This window comes from Mus caroli, unplaced genomic scaffold (genome assembly GCF_978045245.1).
Source record: "Mus caroli unplaced genomic scaffold, Mus_caroli_1 scaffold_6, whole genome shotgun sequence".
Taxonomy (NCBI): Eukaryota; Metazoa; Chordata; class Mammalia; order Rodentia; family Muridae; genus Mus; species Mus caroli.
The window spans coordinates 49,139,326-49,157,727 of NW_028227261.1; the positions used below are offsets into that span (position 1 = coordinate 49,139,326).

Consider the following 18,402-nt stretch of genomic DNA (forward strand, 5'->3'; position numbering starts at 1 on the left):
CACATGAAAGGGGTACAAACAGGTGGAATCCAGACTCGGAAGGAGGTCACGCTCACATAACAGAAGCAGAGACAGGAAAACGAACGTCATAGTTACTCCAAGGTTCTTAGGCAGAGAATGCAGGAAGCTGGAACTGCTCTGCTCAGAAATTGGTAGAACTTCTGAGTGTTATGGGCAAGATCACGTTAGGTTTGAGATATCTCAAGTATGGTGATGAGGAGGGTGTCCAGACTGAAGACTCACACTAACATGGAGGGTAACAGTGTCACGTGGATTTAAGGCTGTGAAAATAGATGAATCACCAAGAAAAGGAGAAGACAGAGCAAAGATATTGAGGAACTAAGGCCCAGTATCTCCACCCACTAGAAGTCATTAGCAAAGATTATAGAGCTAGACCTAGCAATATAATTCTGACAGAATTTACTTACTATGAACTAGTAACCTGGGCGCTTCAATTCCTTAGTTACAATTATCTCCAAAAGAGCAGACATGGCACCCTGTAACACCTGATGTAGAATTGTCTGTGTGGACATGGATGTGTATGTACACAAAAGGCTCAGCAAACACTCAAACATTCCTCCAGAATTAACCACTCGAGCACTGTTTTCTCCTGTTCTACATCCTCACTCTATCTCTTCTCTCATCAAAAGGAGCTTTTTATAAAGCAATGCCAACTCTTAACAGAAACCTGGCTTTTCTCGGAAAGAAATGAATTACTAATAAGCCGCCTCCTACCCAGTTGCTGACTCCGAAGCTGCAGGCACGTAACAAGAAGAGACAAAGCCTCTCCCGCAATCAGGGCATCTTTGGTGGACACAGACTGCTGCCGGACGCAGATTCCAGCATGCAGGGCTGCTGGCTCTCCTTCACTGCTAGAGCTGCAATTGCTTCCTGAAAGCAGGGAACACAGTTTATTATGGCTCCTAGGAGCATGCAGTATTGTAATGTAAGACCCACAGTCCTTGTGCAACAGTAAATATGCAACAAAGCATTGCCAGGGAACAGGAGATGTCATCTCCCTATTTGATGCACACCAGCTGCTTTGTCTTAAACACATTTGCAGGGATTCAAAATGTTTTCACATGACAAAGCTCCTTTCAGGTGGGAGAATGCCTTGTGTCTTATAAGATGATCTCAACAGACTACATGGACACAAGAATACTAAAAATATAAGTTACTTAATATTTCTGTATATTCTGCCATAATTAAAAAATATGATTACACTGGGTGTAGTGGCACACACCTTCAACCCCAGCACTGAAGAAGCAGGGTAGACAGTTTGGGGTCACCCTAGTCTATAGAGCAAGCACCTGGCCAGCCAAGGCAATAGCGCGACCCTATCTCAAAAAACCCAAACCAAGCTAAACTAGAAAAACCTTTTACTACTGATGTATTTATAAACATATAGAGCAGGAAGAACTAACAAAGCTAGGTAATAAAGCTACATGAAAAGGCCCAACAGAAAATAAGTTAACAGGGCTAGAGGTGGAGACAGGCACATTCCTAGGGCTTGCTGAGTCAGCCCAGCCTGATGGGTGATTTCTATGTCCTCGAGAAAACCTATCTCAAAACAGCCGCTCTCACCCCAGACCAGAGAGAGAACAAAAATATCTGAGGAACACTAATCTTATATTGGTCTCTAGCTCACACATATGCTATGCATGGCGCCCCCCCCCCCCCCACACACACACTCTCTGGAGTTGGGGCATGGAGCTGTGCCAAACCAAGAAAAGAGCTGTTTACCCTGCTAGACTTCTGGGAAATTTATGTTTCATCCAGAAATTATAGTTGCAACACCTTTACACTCAGCAAATCTAAGATGGCAGGACTTGACATCTGCACTTATTCCATGTGCTAATAAATGCCCTTTCTCTTAAATAAGGTGCCAAGACTCATGCATTTTTTAATCATGTTCAAAAACAAGAGGAAAAGTTTCTTTTTATAGTCTAACAAATCTGCACATGGATTATTCTTACAGCTAATTCTTGCCCAATGTTCTATTATTGTCCTTTTTGCTATGGAGATTTTTCTACATGGACATTGTATTTACGTCACTTCTACCTCCCATAACCGCCCCCCCTCAAATTTATGGCCTCGTCCTCTTTAATTATTACTGTTATAAATATACACACACATGTATGCCTAAGTACACAGGCACACACACACACACTAATGAGGACCAAAAAGCCACAGGGGAACACACTGCTCTGTGTTTACTTAAAAGCCCCGTCCCACTTTAAATCAGTACCTGAGCTGCTGAGTCTACTTCTGATCCCAGCAGGAAAGAGAGAATTGCTTTCTTTAATTGGCTGGCTACTTCCAACAAGGTCAAGCCGTCCTGCAGCTGCAGCCCATGACAGTCTCATGAAACAAGCTACGGTGGCAGTGAAATCACTTGCTTCCATAGTCTAAGGAGGCATGGAAAGGGTATTGTGAGAAAGACATGCTGGCTTCTCTGACTGGGGCCTCGGAGTACAACCCTCCCCTCCTAGATCTCAAAGGACTGCCCTTCTCACATCAGCCTCACATACGCTCCTTAGGACCTGTAGCCCCTAATCCCATGCTCTGGTTTTACCCAATCATTGTTTTCTTGCCACGTCCCCTCCTACACAGCACACTTCAGCTCCCATGAACATCCTGTCACTCAGCATGTGAGCTCCGGTTTTGTTCTTTTTACGTGAACAAATCTCTCCAGCTCCCTCATTCTGTTTCCCATCTAATCTTTAGGGCCTCGTGCCTTAACCACACACAGCAGCGCAGGTGACTGGTGTTTCTGGACTTTTACACTTGCTACTTTCACCCTGATCACATGGTTTCTGAATTCAGTCAGTCTCCTTCCTACTCAAGCTACACTGCTTGAAAGCAGTGCCACACTGGGGCTGTTCTAGATTCCCAGCTCCCTCTCCAAGCAGGGGGTACTTGGTACTTGCTGAGTTCACCGACTACTTACTTGTATTGCAACTCGAGCAGCGGGAATGATTTCCTCGACCCTAATGGAAGACCTGTCTGACACTGACAGCTGTCTGTAGGACGACTTCTCTGGGGTCCCACACAGGGACATCTGTCTGCTTGTCTGCCGGCTGACATTTCGGAATGGGCGGGAAGAAAGGGCTTCTATGCCATCTTTGGTGAGGTCTTCATCTAATGATGTAGGCATTGTCTGTCCAACAAGTAAAAACCTTCCACAGAGAAGGCAATGCGCATTCAAAGTTATTTCATGCTCGTTTAAATGATAAAAATTGACAAGAAAAGTAAAACATTGCCTTGAGAGAATAATGCAATACATCTTCATACCTTGCAAGTTGTAGACAGATAGAATAAACACCCTGCCTTGTTTCATAGTCCACCTCCGATGGGATGGAATCTCTCTGCATGACATTTACAACCAAACTGCAAAGAAAGAATAAAGATAGAATATTAAAGACTTGAATTTCTTTAAAATAGAAAACTAAATGCAATATTCGATAAATGACTAGTTACCAACTTTCTACATATCTTAGAAATCTATTCTTGGAAGGTCCAGCAGAGTAATTCTTTGAACATAAATCAGATCATGGTACTCATCTGCACAAAGCTGTTCAACAGCTTCCCGTGTGAACAGAAAGGCAGAGTGTGCAGAGCCGACTGAGGTGCTACACATCCTGATCCCGAGTGTCGCAGAGTGCCACATTCTATAGGGCGGAAGTCACTGGCTTCGAGCACTCTGGCCTCTGGTGTCCCACCCAGTTTCCAGGCAGCTCCCACAGAGTGGACAACTAGCTGCTCTCCAAACTTTGTTGCTTCCTAGTTTTCAAGTTTCTGTAAAAATGTCACCTCACCAAGTAGACCCTTTCTCAGCTACCATTAAGAACCACAAGCTTACTCCTTAGCTTCCTCTTTTGTGTCTTTCTATAGCTCCTGATCCCCTAACACGAGCCTTCCCTTACTGGCCTCCTGTCAGTCTCCCTCTCTAGGAGACGGCAAGCTTTATGGGGACATACATTTTTGTCTACTTTACTCACTGCTTTCTGTTCCCACTGCTTACAACAATGCATAACATATAAACTACAAATGCACACAGTAAGTTCAAGAACAATGCTTTGATTACCAAAGACATGCAAACTGCTGGGTAATTTGAAATGAGCATTTAAAGAAGAACATTTTTAAAATGCAGAATGAAAACTGGATGTGATGGCTGAAGCAAAAGCTGTAGAATTAACATAATCACTGCAGGCCTGCCTGAATCAGAAAGTTAATTCCAGGCTAGCCTGGCCTACAGACTAAGACCCTGTCTCAGGGAAAGAAGGGGCAGTTACTTTTCTTGAAAATCTCCCTCCCTTGCAGAGGGGAGAGACATTCTTCACTAAGTTTTCCCAAGTAATGAAAAGTTAGAAAATGAATAGAAACACCCTAAGACATCAAGGTGCCATTCCTACCTGCTCTAACCTCATTATGTAATGCCTCACAGAGTTCACTGGAGGAATAAGCAAGGCTTATGTGGGAGAAATAAACCACTATGACCAGGATGGGTTTTGTAACTCACAAACCTCAAGCCTCCAGCTTTGAGGAAGTTCTCACAGAAGGACTTTGCGCAGCTTCTTGCCATGTCGTCGTCAGCTGTGGGCATGAGTTTGGAGCTTAGGACCTGGGGAGCAAAGCAGCCAAGTTAGTCACTCTGACACTTTCTGCGGCGCGCACTCTTACTGACACAGCTCAGGACAGGTTCCTTTGCTGCCACGTAATTTCCCCAGGGCCTCCTTTTCCTTATCATCGAAAGGAGGATAATGACTACATGTACCAGGTGCAACAGAAGCGAAAGACAATGTTAAGGCACTCAGTGAGCAGCAACACAAACAAGTGTCCAGGAAACAATAGTGCATTTAGTTGTTATGATTTAAAAATCTCATACAATCTTAGTTCTAGACTAGATATTTTGAACTCAGCATACTTTTCTATTCTACAAACTCTCCATCTATAAACTACGAGCGTTACGAGTCTGTGCATTTAATGTTTTTATGAGAGACACTCTCTTCTCTTTGGGAAGGGGTTCCCAGTTTCAGAGAATAAGCACAGCTTAGAGAAGGGGAATCCTCTGCTCTGTCGTCCTTCCTGTGCACAGTTAGCCATTGACATGCACCCCCCCCCCCATACTCAGCAACAATTTAGTGAAAATCAATTCTCCTCAAAGAGACAGGTATTTATGGTGTTAGTTTTGAGGTTTCCTGGTAGACAGTGTAAACTAATGAGCAAAAGCTGAAGAAACTGATGATATCAGCAACTAGCAGAAACAAGTGCTTTTGGAATAGATGTTTCCCACATAGTTTGTACATTTGAAGCAAAAGAGATCTATGGAAGGAATTCAGTTACTTTACAGGCCTAGACTTACACTGGAGGTGTTTATAATCAGTGCTTTGGCTCTAAGACTATGAACTTTAGTAGCTTGTGATGCCACTGCCAGCACAGCCTTGCTTTACTAGGTGCTCTTAAATACAGATGATAAAACTACACCTTAGCTTTCCAGAAACATCTACTCAAAAGCAATAAACCCAGTACAAATCATAAGATGAAAAATGTAATCAGGCCAAAAACTTCCGGACAATTTTGTTTTGGAATATTATACTTATTTTCAAATGTCCATGTTATATAAGGGCATTATTTAATTTTAAGATCATTTATTAAATATGTTCCTCTCTTAAAACTAACCTGTCTTTTCAGAACAATGAATACTCTACGGCTAATATGTAATATCATCATGCTCTGAACATATAAGCAACAAGTGGAACAGAAAAGGGATAACTGTAGACTCCAAATTAGATTAGATGAGTACACTTCAGGGAAAATACATGCTTCCCTCACTAATTATGCACTTGTGATGCTCAGGACACATACTAATCAGGACACCCGTTGTCCATTTAGGTATTATGACACACCAAGGCTGCTTAGTTACTGGTGTGAACATCTCTCTCTAGAATAAAGCCGATTCAGTCACGGCTTTATCTTCTACAAACACAGTGATTAGAGGGTGATCTACGAGCAGAAATGTTCGCACCCGGACACTTCCCCTTGGATTATGCTTTGCTTTCCTGATTGAGTACCTAGCATCCCGTGTATCTTACTTAAAAACCTGGAAGTCAAGACTTTGTCTTTTTTAACTACTGTAATAATTTGTACACAGGAAACAAGTAGTGTCTGGTGAATTAAATATATTCATTTAAAGCTACTTTTAATGAGGTAGCTGCATTTGACTGAATGTTTGTATGCCCCTCCCCCCCCAGTTCACCCTTTGAAATTTTAACTCCTAGTGTATTACAAGGTGTTGGGGCTATGGAAATGATTAGGTCCTGAAGATGATGAGGCATGAGGTGGACTGGTGCTCTAAGTGACTTCAGAGAGCTCTCTCACCCTCTGTCTACCAAGTGAGGGCCCAGTGAGAGCACAATGTCTATGAGCCAGAAGCAGGTTCTCATCGGACACTGAGTCCTGAGTCCGCTGATGTTTGATCTGGGGTTGGCCAGTCTCCACCATTATACCCAATAAATTGTGGTTGAAGCTACTTCAGTCTATAGATTTATTATAAAACCCTGAATGATTAATATAAGAGATAATAAAATAATAGAAGATAATAATTGCTTTAATTCATTTAATAGCCTTCTTAGAACTTGAAATAGTAATGCTAGTATGCTTTCTGACAAATTCTTCATAAATCTGTCAATGGCAACAAACGACAATTTAAAGAAATATTACAATGTATTTAATCAAGAAAACTAAAGATGGGGCTGGCGAGATGACTCAGTGGTTAAGAGCACCGACTGCTCTTCTGAAGGTCCGGAGTTCAAATCCCAGCAACCACATGGTGGCTCACAACCATCCGTAACGAAATCTGATGCCCTCTTCTGGAGTGTCAGAAGACAGCTACGGTGTACTTACATATAATAAATAAATAAATCTTTAAAAAAAAAAAGCTAAAGATAACTCATATTATAGACTTGTAAAACTTACAAAGGAAGGCCAGGAGATGTCTGACACAGGTTTTCCTAATTCTTTTACCTAGATGCTAGTTTGTGAGTAAACAATGTATAGAGGTATAAATGGAAAAAAAATTAAGAATTTTCAAAGGTGAAAAGTTTCACTTGTTTTTTTTTTTTTTTCCAATTTTTTGGTAGATCAGTCCCATAGAAAAACCTGTCACTTGTTTCTGGTGTCAGCCAAATAAAATGGAAGGAAATGGTGTTTCTTACTTCCAAGTTGTAGAGCACTCTGAAGGTTGACATGCCAGGAGCAAAAGAGCGAAACAAACTTTCCAAGATGGAGCTGGCACTTGGCTGATGCTGCTGCTTTGACGAAAGCGAAGGAGACTTTGAAGACTGGGAGGAGCTTGTTTCAGAGAGCAAAGTTTTCTATGTTTGGAAGAGTAGAAAAAAAAGAAACCGGTTGTCTTAAAAATCACACTTTAAAGAGAAGCAGATCTCAGTGCTTTGTGCTCTTTTTCTCTTTAACATAAACCACAATAATACAGTTCTCAAAACAAGTGTGGGGGGCAGGGAGACTCATAAGACCTCCTAATTCTCTGTTCACAAAACATCAAACTCACCGTACAACTGAGTTCAGTGAACGACGGTCACACACTTCATGAATGCCTTGAGACTACATTTTTAGAAATACTTGTAGTCATTTTAATTTGTTTCCATGTTTACATTTTATGCTTCTAATAAAATTGTAAGATTGCTAATTTAGTAGTCTTGAAGACTTCTTTTCAACTGGTACTAATGTATTTTAAGGTTATGAGTTCTCATCTCAACACTTAAGCCTCAGATAACATGACTGAGCAGGTCCAAATTTCAACTACTAGAATATTAAATAAAAAACTCAGTTTCAACAACTTGGGTATAAATTAATTTCTTCTGAGAACGTAATTGAAGAATATGGCATATAAAATAGTTGATGTGTAATTCTCTTAGGGAACAATATTTTAAAAATTAAAATAAAATGAATTTTATTATTTTTATTTTTTTCTTTGCGGTGCTAGGGACTGAACCCAAAGCTTTGTATGAAGGCAAGTGTCATCATGGCCAAACTTTGTCTTTTTGAGACAGGACCCTGTTCAGTGTGACCTTAAACTCAGATCTTTCTGATTCTGCCTCCTGAGTGCTGGGATTACATAGGCAGGCACCAGCTTGCTCAGCCAGAATGAACTTTAAGTGTTACTTGTGGAAAAAGTAACAGCGACTTGGTTATGTAAGACGTCAGGCATGGAGTGATCAGATCCAGGGAGGCATCTTTTGGGAACACAGAGGTCCTTGGACCCATAGATCTCCAGTGAATCCAGGAATGTGAAGCATGTAGGATTGTCGTCGCAAAGGAATGGGCATGTAAAACGTTCAGTCTAAACGACTCTACGTTATCTGCATACCCACAGACTCGCCCACGCTCCCATAACTAGAACCAGAGGTAACTACTAATAGTCCTCCACTATCTATATGACCAAACCAGACCAGATCCTTCCTTAGGCCCTTAGCTAGTACAGGCAGCATCTCTTGAGAACCCATCTTCTCGGAAGAAATGACATGTATCCTGATTTGGGCTTCAATGTAATTTCTTTGTGCACAGGGAGATTATATTACACCAGGAAACTTTTTTTTTTTTCCAAATTAGACTGTGTTTAATTTTGTTGGCAATAAATCACCTGGCATAAGACTTCCTGGGGTCTGACACAGGTTGATGAAATCAATCCAAGTTTTCATTCTCACCTCTTAGTGCTTTACTCCATAGCCTGAGACCTGTGGAGGTCCTCCCAGCATCGAGAAGACAAGCATCTCAATGCATCAGAACTGCCTGACCCCTGAATAGTAAGTACGTCTCTTTGGGCGTCAGCCTCCCCTTTTATACCAGGAGCACAGAGAAGACACTAGAAAAGGCTCTTCCTAATAGTCTATCTCATAATTGGAGCTGTTTGGGCTTTTTACAAAGCAACACAAGGATCTGGTTTTAGCTTATGGCAAGGGTATTTTTCAAAAAAGAGAAAGTATTATAGAAAGATGATATCATAATGACCTTCATAGGATTCAGGTAATGTTTTCAATGAATCATGTTACAAAAGTTCAAGCTAGGTAAGCAACTGTTAAAAATATGAATACCTTTCTGCCTAAAGAATCGAGCTGGTCCAGGGCTTCCTGAATGGCTGGGTCCGTGGGTATCAAGAGCAGAAGCTTCCGCACTCGGAGAGTTATCCTGAGAAAATTTCAAAATCAAGTAACTTTCTTTAATTCCTTTCATATAAGCGATATGGTCTTCTAGTATAAATTTATGTACTACTATGAAATAAATTTAGTACATATATATATATATTAGATATATAATGAAATACATTTCAAGTAAGATTTGCTTGGTTCATTAACTTTAATAATGTGCACAAATCCATGCATTTACCTTGGCTCCTCTAGGTTGGCAAGTTGGTACAGCATGTCAAACACATTACATACAAGGGCCATCACCACACCAGGGAGAGATTTCTCCTGAGGGAGAAACATTAAACATAAATATATACTAGCAAAAGAATTGTCTTTTTCTAACCAAACTTACAAACAGTACTTGTTCTGAGAGGCTGGCACTACAAAGTTTGGGGGTGACTGCAGAACGGAGTGAAGGTCACTGCCTATCTCTGCTTTCCAAGTGACAGGAGTATAGCCATGTATCACCATTCCTACTTTTTATGCGGATGCTAGGGACTGAACTCAGCTCCTCACGGCTGTACGGCAAACACTGTACTCAATCGTCACCTTCCCTGCCTCTAAAGTACTAAGATAGCACAACACATCTGAGTGCTGAAGGAGGACCCAGTGGAGAGATAAAAAACAACAGATCAACAGAGAAAGACATATGAGATGACAGCAGGAGGTCAGACAGGAGGACATCCCGAGATTAAGACTGGGAAATTATGTATCTTTTCTGCTCCAAATAAGTTCTCAATTACATAGCTTCTTTATCCAGACCTTTCTGATCACTCAAATCTGTACAGGCTGAAGGCAGAAAGGCAGCAGATGTAAATCCCTTTCTCTACCTGTTCCATGGCGTACGATGAACTGAAGGCCCCACTGCTGCTGCTGCTGGAGCTGGTGGAGGAATCTGCAGAGCTCCCCGAGGGGGTCCCACTGCCAGAAGTCTTCACGGTAAGAACTTGTTCATCAGAGAACCCCAGTTGGTGGAGGAGTTTTTGATCTTTATTTACAGTTAGCTGCAAAAGGTTGTTTCTTAGTTACTGAGAGTACAAGAGGAGGAACTATTCAACCTGGGCCAACAGGCCAACAACTGTTCTTTAAACCCACCAGACTATCGTTCGTGAATATCTGTATGTTGTCCACAGGAGAGCACAGCTGTTTGGCTATCTTCCACCGGACACTGCCTATTGTCTCATTACTGTGAGCCTAGAAAATAAAATACAACACTGGTGTGAGTGAACTCACTTATTTACTTCATTCATTACTCTCTGCAAGAGCAATAAGTGCTCTGAACTGCCGAGTCGCCTTTTGTTCAGCATCTGCTATGTCCTGGACCCTTTGCTGCTAACTAGGAAGACAGCAGTCTTCTCAGGAACTCTGCTCTTGGGTGGCCCCTTATACAAGTGTTAAGTGCTTTATGCCACCCTGGAAGTCACGTCTATCCCCACCCTCTCTCAAGAGCCCTGCCTTGTGGGCTTTTATGCCTGCTGCTCTCTCTCTGAAAAGACTGTACTAAGAAAAGCAATTACTCTGCTGTTTTTCAAATCCCTGCTTGAACACGAGCCATCTCAGGGCCCATCTTGATCCAAGATACCTCATGAATACCATCATCTTCAGCCCACTTATTAGCCTTTACTATCACTCACTCTTTACAACACTCACCTTCACTTGGCACTGTGTTTTCATATCTGTTTACACTCCAAGCTTTCCTTTCCTTTCAGGCTTACTTTATCTTATGTTTGTATGTGGGTGTTGTATGAGTATATGTATTCATGAGTGTGAAAACCAGAGACTGATGTCAAGTACCTTATTCTACTGCTCTCCACCTTATTTTTTGAGACACTCATTGAACCTAGAGTTCACTGAATGGCTAAATAACCTCTAGCAATCTCCCTGGAGCCTGTCCCCAGGATTGGGATTGTAAGTACATACTACCATGCCCGGCGTGTCACCTGGGTGCTAGCGATCCAAGCAGGTCCTCATGCTTGCTTGCAGAGATCTCAGTCTTTATTTTCAATTTATTTATCAGGCATCATTGGGAACCATCATTTATCTCCACCAACATCGTTCTTATGAAAATAGGTAGAGATATTAATGTAAACTTACCTCTACAGTGAAGGTATCTTTGGTAGACTCGTAGGTAACATTAAGAGTTAAAAGATGTCCATGAAATGAGGCACCATGAGGTAGAATAGTTCGTGGAACAGAGTAGAAGTCCTTGGAAGAGATAAGGCAGCAGGAGTGAGACAGTGAGGCACAACTGCACATGAAGCCCATGCTACACCACCTCTCCCAGCACCGTGAGTAACACTGCTCTAAGAGAGGCCATACCTCTATTGTGATCACATAGCGCTCCGCCAGAAGCAGCAGTCTCTCGATTATCACAAGTTTTGTTGATCTGTAAGTTACAAAGACCAACAAAGTTTTAAAATATGTATGAAATGAATTGCTGACTTCAGCCCAGTTCTACTCTATGTCAGCAAACCCAGAATCACAGTAAACACTCACTGGCCAAAACTGAACAGTATTAAACTCTGCTCACAGCTGCCATGCTCAGATGGGTGGGGTGGGGGGTGGGGGTGAAGCCTGCTTCTTCTCATGTTTCCTCTCCTTTTTAAACAGTTGTTCCATAAAAAGTGAACCTAAGTCTCTCGGCCTTCATGTTTACCAGTCCACCAAGAACAATTAGAGAATTTGATGTTCATAATCCTATAGCTAAAATATGTCACAAAATTCTGCAAAAACACGGAATCTGACAAAGTTCTAATTTGATGGAAAAATCAGAAGACAAATGGAAACAAATATACCACAAACACAAGTTGTTAATTGAAAATCAAATCTGACGTCTATTTGATCAATGACTTCTAGAATCTTACTTATCATCTGAGATAATAAGACTTGACAGCATGTGATGATGAAACTACAGTAGAGTAACCCAAACTCCCTAGACTACAGCAAGTACCGATTCTAAAAGGTTCTTTCAAAACTATCGAAATGAGATGAACTGCAACACTCTTACTCAGATCCAACTCTGAAATAGTTTATTAACACCATTTAAATAAGAACATTCTAAAAATTGTGTGGTCTCTTTAGCTTGCTATGTTTGAGATTCAGAATAAAAAGAGCTAGAAAAGAGTTAAAAGTATATTCATTTAAAGTAGCAACTGGAAAACCCAATCCAATAGGCCATAAATGACTGATAGATAAACTGCTAAGGAACTGAGCAACTAAACTAAATCTTAGAAACATTGTAGTAAGATTTCCATGCATATACACACAGAAACACATGCAAACATACACACACACGTATGCACACAAGAATGTGGAAAGCATTCATTCTTATCATGAACTGATTCTATAATCACTTTGACCACTAAAAAATGGGGTCTTGTGGGGGTTAGGTTTCATTCTATCTCTTCATATTAATAAATTCTTACAAATAATACTCAGCACATTTTTTAAAAACAGATTCTAAAAGAATCTAGGAAAGGAAAGGACATTGTCTTGATTATCGTGTGTGTGTGTGTGTGTGTGTGTGTGTGTGTGTGTGTGTGTGTGTGTGTAATATCTCAGCAAGTTAAAATACACACACTGCTCCAGGAATAAAAAGGACTGACAAGCATATGCCAGCAGAGGGCAGCAGAGGGACACTAGGAGCATTAAATCCTAATGACTAGGCTATGCACAATCAAAGCAGTAGAAAATGAAGTAAAAGAAAACAATGTGTCCACAAGGCACAAATAATACTCAGGTGACTCTAGTGATGACCTGCAGATCTTCAGGACATTGACAAAAGGTGGATATTAGGAAACATACAATTGTGTTTCTCCAAGATAGAACAGAAGCTCTGAGGACCCCAGTGAAGAGATGTTGGGGAGGACATAGCACAAACATTTTTAACAATATTAATGTTTGTATTCGGTTTTGAAGCCACTTACCTATATGGAGACTGAACTGATGTTGCTACAGTTGGCATGGCAGTTGCAGTGAGCATTTTGGTTGCTCGGGTCACAGCATGTGTTAGAGTGGGGCCACCGAGTGCTGAACTGGCTGCCTGAAAAGTACAAAATAATATTCTATATCTGGGTTTCTCACCCTGATTTCTGACATTAACTTCTTTTGCTAACTTCTTGTTGCAAAAGCTGCCCTGAGCACTGCAAGGTTCTTAACAGGATCCCTGGCCTCTAACCACTAGGTGCCAACCAGGCTCTTTCCAGTTGTGACAATCAGTATTCACCAAATAACCTATGGAGGCAGAATCAGCCAGAATCAGCCAGCTGAGGGCTGGCTATGAGATGGCTCAGCAGGTCAAACACTTGGCAAGAAAGCGTGAGGATGCACGCTGAATCCCTGGAACCCAAGTGAAGAAAGGAGGAGAACCACCTTCAGGAAACCTTGTCTTCTGACCTCCACATATGCAACACGGGCTATGACTCCCTCCTGTGCCCTCCTACACACACACACACACACACACACACACACACACACACACACACTAAAATATTAAAGAGAGCTACTTGAGATATGTGGATACTTACTTATACTGTACTCCATATACAAGAACTTGAATACTTAAATCTTTTATGGTGACATATTTGTATGGAAGTCACAATTTGAGGAATATTGTATACAGTACAGAATAGCACGTTTGCCATGAGGAAGATCAATTTATTAACATCGGAGGACAGTGACATTTATACTTTTGGAATTCCCCATTAGCTATAAAACTTAAGCACAGATTTCAACTGAACATTAATCTTTAATGCTTTAATCATCATGATGGAACTAAGGTGGTCAAAGCGAATGAGATGATATTAAACCATAGGCTTCTAATTAATAAAGACTGCCAACATCATTTACTTCTACGTCTCCTGCTGTGGTTTCAAACAGCATTTATTGTATAAATTATGTGAAGCATGGACATCCTAGTACCAATGTGGAATCTATGTACAATAGATGGTTCCTTATGTCCCAAAAGTGGGAGCTAGGACAGATAGATAGGAGAAAGAGGGGATGAGATAGAAGGTAAGATTTTATACAGAGTGTAATTGGTGTGTGTGTCTGTTTGTCAGCAGGCACACATATGCACATATGTTCATGAGTACACTCATGAGCTCATCCAAGTGGAGACAGAATTTAATACCAGGTATCTACTGACCTCCACCTTGTTTTTTGATACAGGGTCCCTACACTGAGCCTGAAGTTCAGTGTTTTGGATTAGGCTTGCTGGCCAAGTGAGCCCCCTCTGAGAGTCGCCTCCAGTACTGGAGTTACACGCCCCCACAGCAATGCCAGCCCCTCGTTCTGAATGTAGTTCTCATGATTTGCACTTAGCCCCTGGCCACATCAGTGGTCACACCTATTCCCAACACCATGACATGGTACATTTGATCAATTCTCCAATAGTCTCTAGCCACAAATATCAACATTCAACATTTATCTGAAAACATAAATTTATAAAAGGGGAAAAGAACTCATTTAAAAGACCACTTTTTTTACTTACTTCTAGTCTTGTATAGCAGTCAGCAATGAATTTCTTATGTAAAGACACTGAGTCCTGAAAGTCAGAAGTATATGGAAATTAAAATTAGACTCTGGCATTTAATTGTAACCATTAGTCAAGACAAAATACCAAAATAAATCAAATTGGAATACAACAAGGATCACAACTTATCAATAACAAAATACGTAATTTTTTTTTTTTTTTTACATTTTTATGTCTGAGTAACTTTTTCCCTTGGGGACTCACCTTCTTTAACCTAGGGTTTAGATTAATGTAACTGTAGTTTATGATTAATTGAATAGCTTCATTAGCAATTTCTTCATCAGGTGATTCCATGGCAATTTTCCAAATGAAATCCATTCCTACCAACTCCAACTTTTCTACGTACTGTGTAAAATTAAAATGTATATAATTAAACTTAATAGTACACTAGTATTACAAAATCACAGGTCATTATTTTTTGCTACGTTATTGAGTCTGAACTTCTGTTTAACAAAATGAAGACCATTAGGTCAACCCCCTACTGCACTGACATGGAATGCTCACATGAAAAGCCACCAGAGGTAACAGGCACCCTCCATGGCGTCCAGAACAGGTGCAGAGATGTTTCTCCACACAGCCCTGACACAAGGCAGCCATCTACCCAGAGAAGCTAATCAACCAGAAACTGAAAAGGCTACTAATGCTGGGAACCCGATCCAGTCCTTTCTAAAACTCAGATAGAAATAGCAGAATACAGAGTTAGAGTATGTTGTATAAATCCTGAGTACTTCAGGTAGCAGGACCTAAACTCCAGGGACTTAGAAAAGATCAAATGCTTGTCTTTCTGTCTTAAGGACGGATATGAATAGGAGCACTCTGTCACTCTCCATTTTCCTACTTCATAGTCTGTCCCCATATTCCCCTGCAGTCCTTGCTACTCACATCCTAGGATGTCCATCTTTTCATTATCAGGTCCTTGGGAATCGCTACATGGAGCCTACTGGATCAATGCCCTGGAAACCCACCTGATAACCACAGATGCAGAGCTGCCTTTACATGGGAGAGATGATGAGTGGGCAGACTTCCTAGATGCTGGGGAGAGAGGCAGGGCTAGTCATGCAGCCACCGGGGCCTTCAAGGGAGCCTCTGCCACTAATGCCCAAGTAGGCAGGTAAAAGACCTCCTTATTTAAACAAACATGTTTATGTTTCAATCCATTAGAAGACAGTTTTTTTCCTTCTGAATATCAAGTTACATCGAATGTTTCAATGTATCTAGGTTGAGAATAAGATACATACCAACTGAGCTCCTTGTCTTTTCAACCGATGATCACAGAGATTCACATTTTCAAAAAAAGTCTTAAATAAGTTGAAACCTAAGAGTATAGAATGCCAGTCAAACCCATGCACTCAGACACAGATAATCGGGGAAGGTCTAAAGTGAAACAGAAGGGAAGACTACAGCGTTCCTGGAAATGGCTTCTCAAACAGACATCAAAAGTGTGGTGTGCAGTGTATGACGGTGCAGGCCTGCAGTCCCAGAGCCAAGAAACTCCAGACCAGCCTGGGCAGCCCACCCAAATCCCATCTCAAAAAACCCCAGATACCTTTGAAAAAACACAAGCAAGCCATACATCTTTAATCTTAACTGGGAGGCAGAGGCAGACCTACATGGGCTGGAGCTAGACTGGTTTGCATAGTAAGTTCCAGACCAGACAGGGCTACATAAAGAAATCCTGTTCTAAAAACCCAGACAAATCAAAACCACAACCCACAAACAACAGAAGAAAATACATGTAAACCAGACTTAATCAGAATTTGTAAGACTTGTGTGCTTCAAGGGACATTATCAAGAAAAGGACACAACATAAAAAATGGAAAATTTTTACAAACGATCTATCTGATAAGAAGCTAATACCCACAGTATATAAGGAGCCCGTACAACACAACAGTCTAATTAAAAAAAAAAACAAGTTAAAATCATAACTAGACATTTCTCCAAAGAATCTATTTACATGGACAAAAAAACAGTCTGAACAGATGTTCAGCATCATTCATTATCAGGAAAACACAAGTCATTACTACAGGACATAACTGAGTACCCTCCAGGACACCTTTTAAAAGGCAGATAAATAAGAAGTACTGACAATGAGGAAAGCTGGCACCCTTATACACTGCTGGTGGGATTAGGAAACGGTGCAGCTACTTTGCAAAAAAACAGTTTGGCAGATTCTCAAAGGTCACATCTCATGGCAATGTGACTCTAAAATTCATAACCAAAAGAAATGAGAACACAAAAAACTACTATGTGAATATTTATAGCTCAAAACGGTAGCAACAAATGTTCACTGACCTCTGAATGAAAATAATGGGACATCTACAGTGAAATATTATTCTCCTATAGTGACAATAGTCACAACCTGTGTGTGCTTCGAACACATTACTCTTCTGCCACAATCAGAAGCCAGGTAGGAAGGCCCCAAGTAGTATGTATGATTTCACTTGTACCAAACTGGGCCAGTCCATAGGGAAAGAGAGTAAAGGCTGGGCAAGGGAAGTGTGGAAACTAGCTGCCAATCAGTGCAGGGCTCCTCTTAGGGGTGATAATGTTTATAGTTAGAAAGCAGTCAAGGCTGCACACCTGAGTGCAGACTAAAAGTTGCTGACAGTATATTTACAAAATGGAGTTTTACAGAACTCAATAAAATAACTCAGTAAAAGAAGTAACTGAAAGGAAGCATTATGTACATTAATATATCTTTACTTAATGAATTCTATTTATTAAAGAATACAAAGATATTTTGGCAATTTCATCTATTAGGCTGTTATTTTAAATCTCAGTAAAATACCACGCAGTTATATAGGTGGAGAATTACAAACTGTTCAGCTGCCTCTGAGAAGTAGGATTAAAGTTAAGAATAAAATCTCTCACTCTAAAAAAATCTAAAGCAAATAATTGTAAGTTTTCCCTACCATTCATAGTGATTTCATACGACTCCAATTTCAGAATCTTCTCCTTGAAGAGCTGCTGCTGGACGTCACTCTCCAGGTCATGCTGCCCCTTTGTAAACCACTCAAAGCACATCTGTGGATTAAGACAAAACTGCCCTAAGACCAACCACAATCCACTGCAGACAGAAACATACGGCCATCTAGATAGTAAAGAGACGTTTTCAATACTTCTAACACTCCTGTAACTGCTCAACTGACACAGGAACCTGAAATGTTGGGTGCTCCGAAGCAGACGGGACAGGAGGTCTTTCTGCTGGCCAGGAGAGTGTGCACTCACACCTCTCGCTGGATCTTATGCCTGCGCCTTCCCACTAGTACTCAGGGAAGCCTTGCTGTCTGCTGAGCCCAGTGCTAAGCACTGACACACACTCAGTCCTTTTAATATGCCTAGGAAGTAGCTATTATTATTCTGTCATGAGAGGAGACCAAGACTCACTGTTAGCAAGTGTAAATGTTAAAGTAAGTGTTTGCATTTTTACTGTAATTGTTCTTGATTCATGTTTACATTTCTAGAGATACAACATTTTCAGGAACTAAGTTTTTTAGCAGTGATCTAAAATTTAATCTCACAGGAAAAGAGCAAACTAAACTCTACCATAATTCTTCAGTGATATTCATTTTGTTGGCTTTAGTGTTGTAACCAGAATTGAACAAAACGATCAAAGAGCCCACACACTTATGTCTATCATGGATGTCTTTTAAGACATGTTTT

The 18,402-nt window shown here is 40.8% G+C and overlaps 1 protein-coding gene across 2 annotated transcripts in view; it reads right to left on the minus strand.

The window, feature by feature from the left end:
• Window positions 1-18,402, minus strand: part of Usp24 (ubiquitin specific peptidase 24) — a 124,425-nt gene that overhangs the window by 45,377 nt on the left and 60,646 nt on the right. For both annotated transcript variants that reach the window (XM_085839125.1, XM_021159480.3), the window contains exons 20-36: window positions 17,652-17,763; window positions 15,978-16,054; window positions 14,944-15,084; window positions 14,698-14,751; window positions 13,133-13,248; window positions 11,526-11,592; window positions 11,301-11,411; window positions 10,302-10,400; window positions 10,037-10,210; window positions 9,406-9,491; window positions 9,114-9,207; window positions 7,218-7,376; window positions 4,527-4,624; window positions 3,295-3,390; window positions 2,951-3,179; window positions 2,249-2,408; window positions 736-891 (exon numbers count right to left, since the gene is read on the minus strand). In XM_085839125.1, the coding sequence (XP_085695251.1) occupies window positions 736-891; window positions 2,249-2,408; window positions 2,951-3,179; window positions 3,295-3,390; window positions 4,527-4,624; window positions 7,218-7,376; window positions 9,114-9,207; window positions 9,406-9,491; window positions 10,037-10,210; window positions 10,302-10,400; window positions 11,301-11,411; window positions 11,526-11,592; window positions 13,133-13,248; window positions 14,698-14,751; window positions 14,944-15,084; window positions 15,978-16,054; window positions 17,652-17,763 (2,029 nt within the window). The remainder of the gene's footprint in view (window positions 1-735; window positions 892-2,248; window positions 2,409-2,950; window positions 3,180-3,294; window positions 3,391-4,526; window positions 4,625-7,217; window positions 7,377-9,113; window positions 9,208-9,405; window positions 9,492-10,036; window positions 10,211-10,301; window positions 10,401-11,300; window positions 11,412-11,525; window positions 11,593-13,132; window positions 13,249-14,697; window positions 14,752-14,943; window positions 15,085-15,977; window positions 16,055-17,651; window positions 17,764-18,402) is intronic.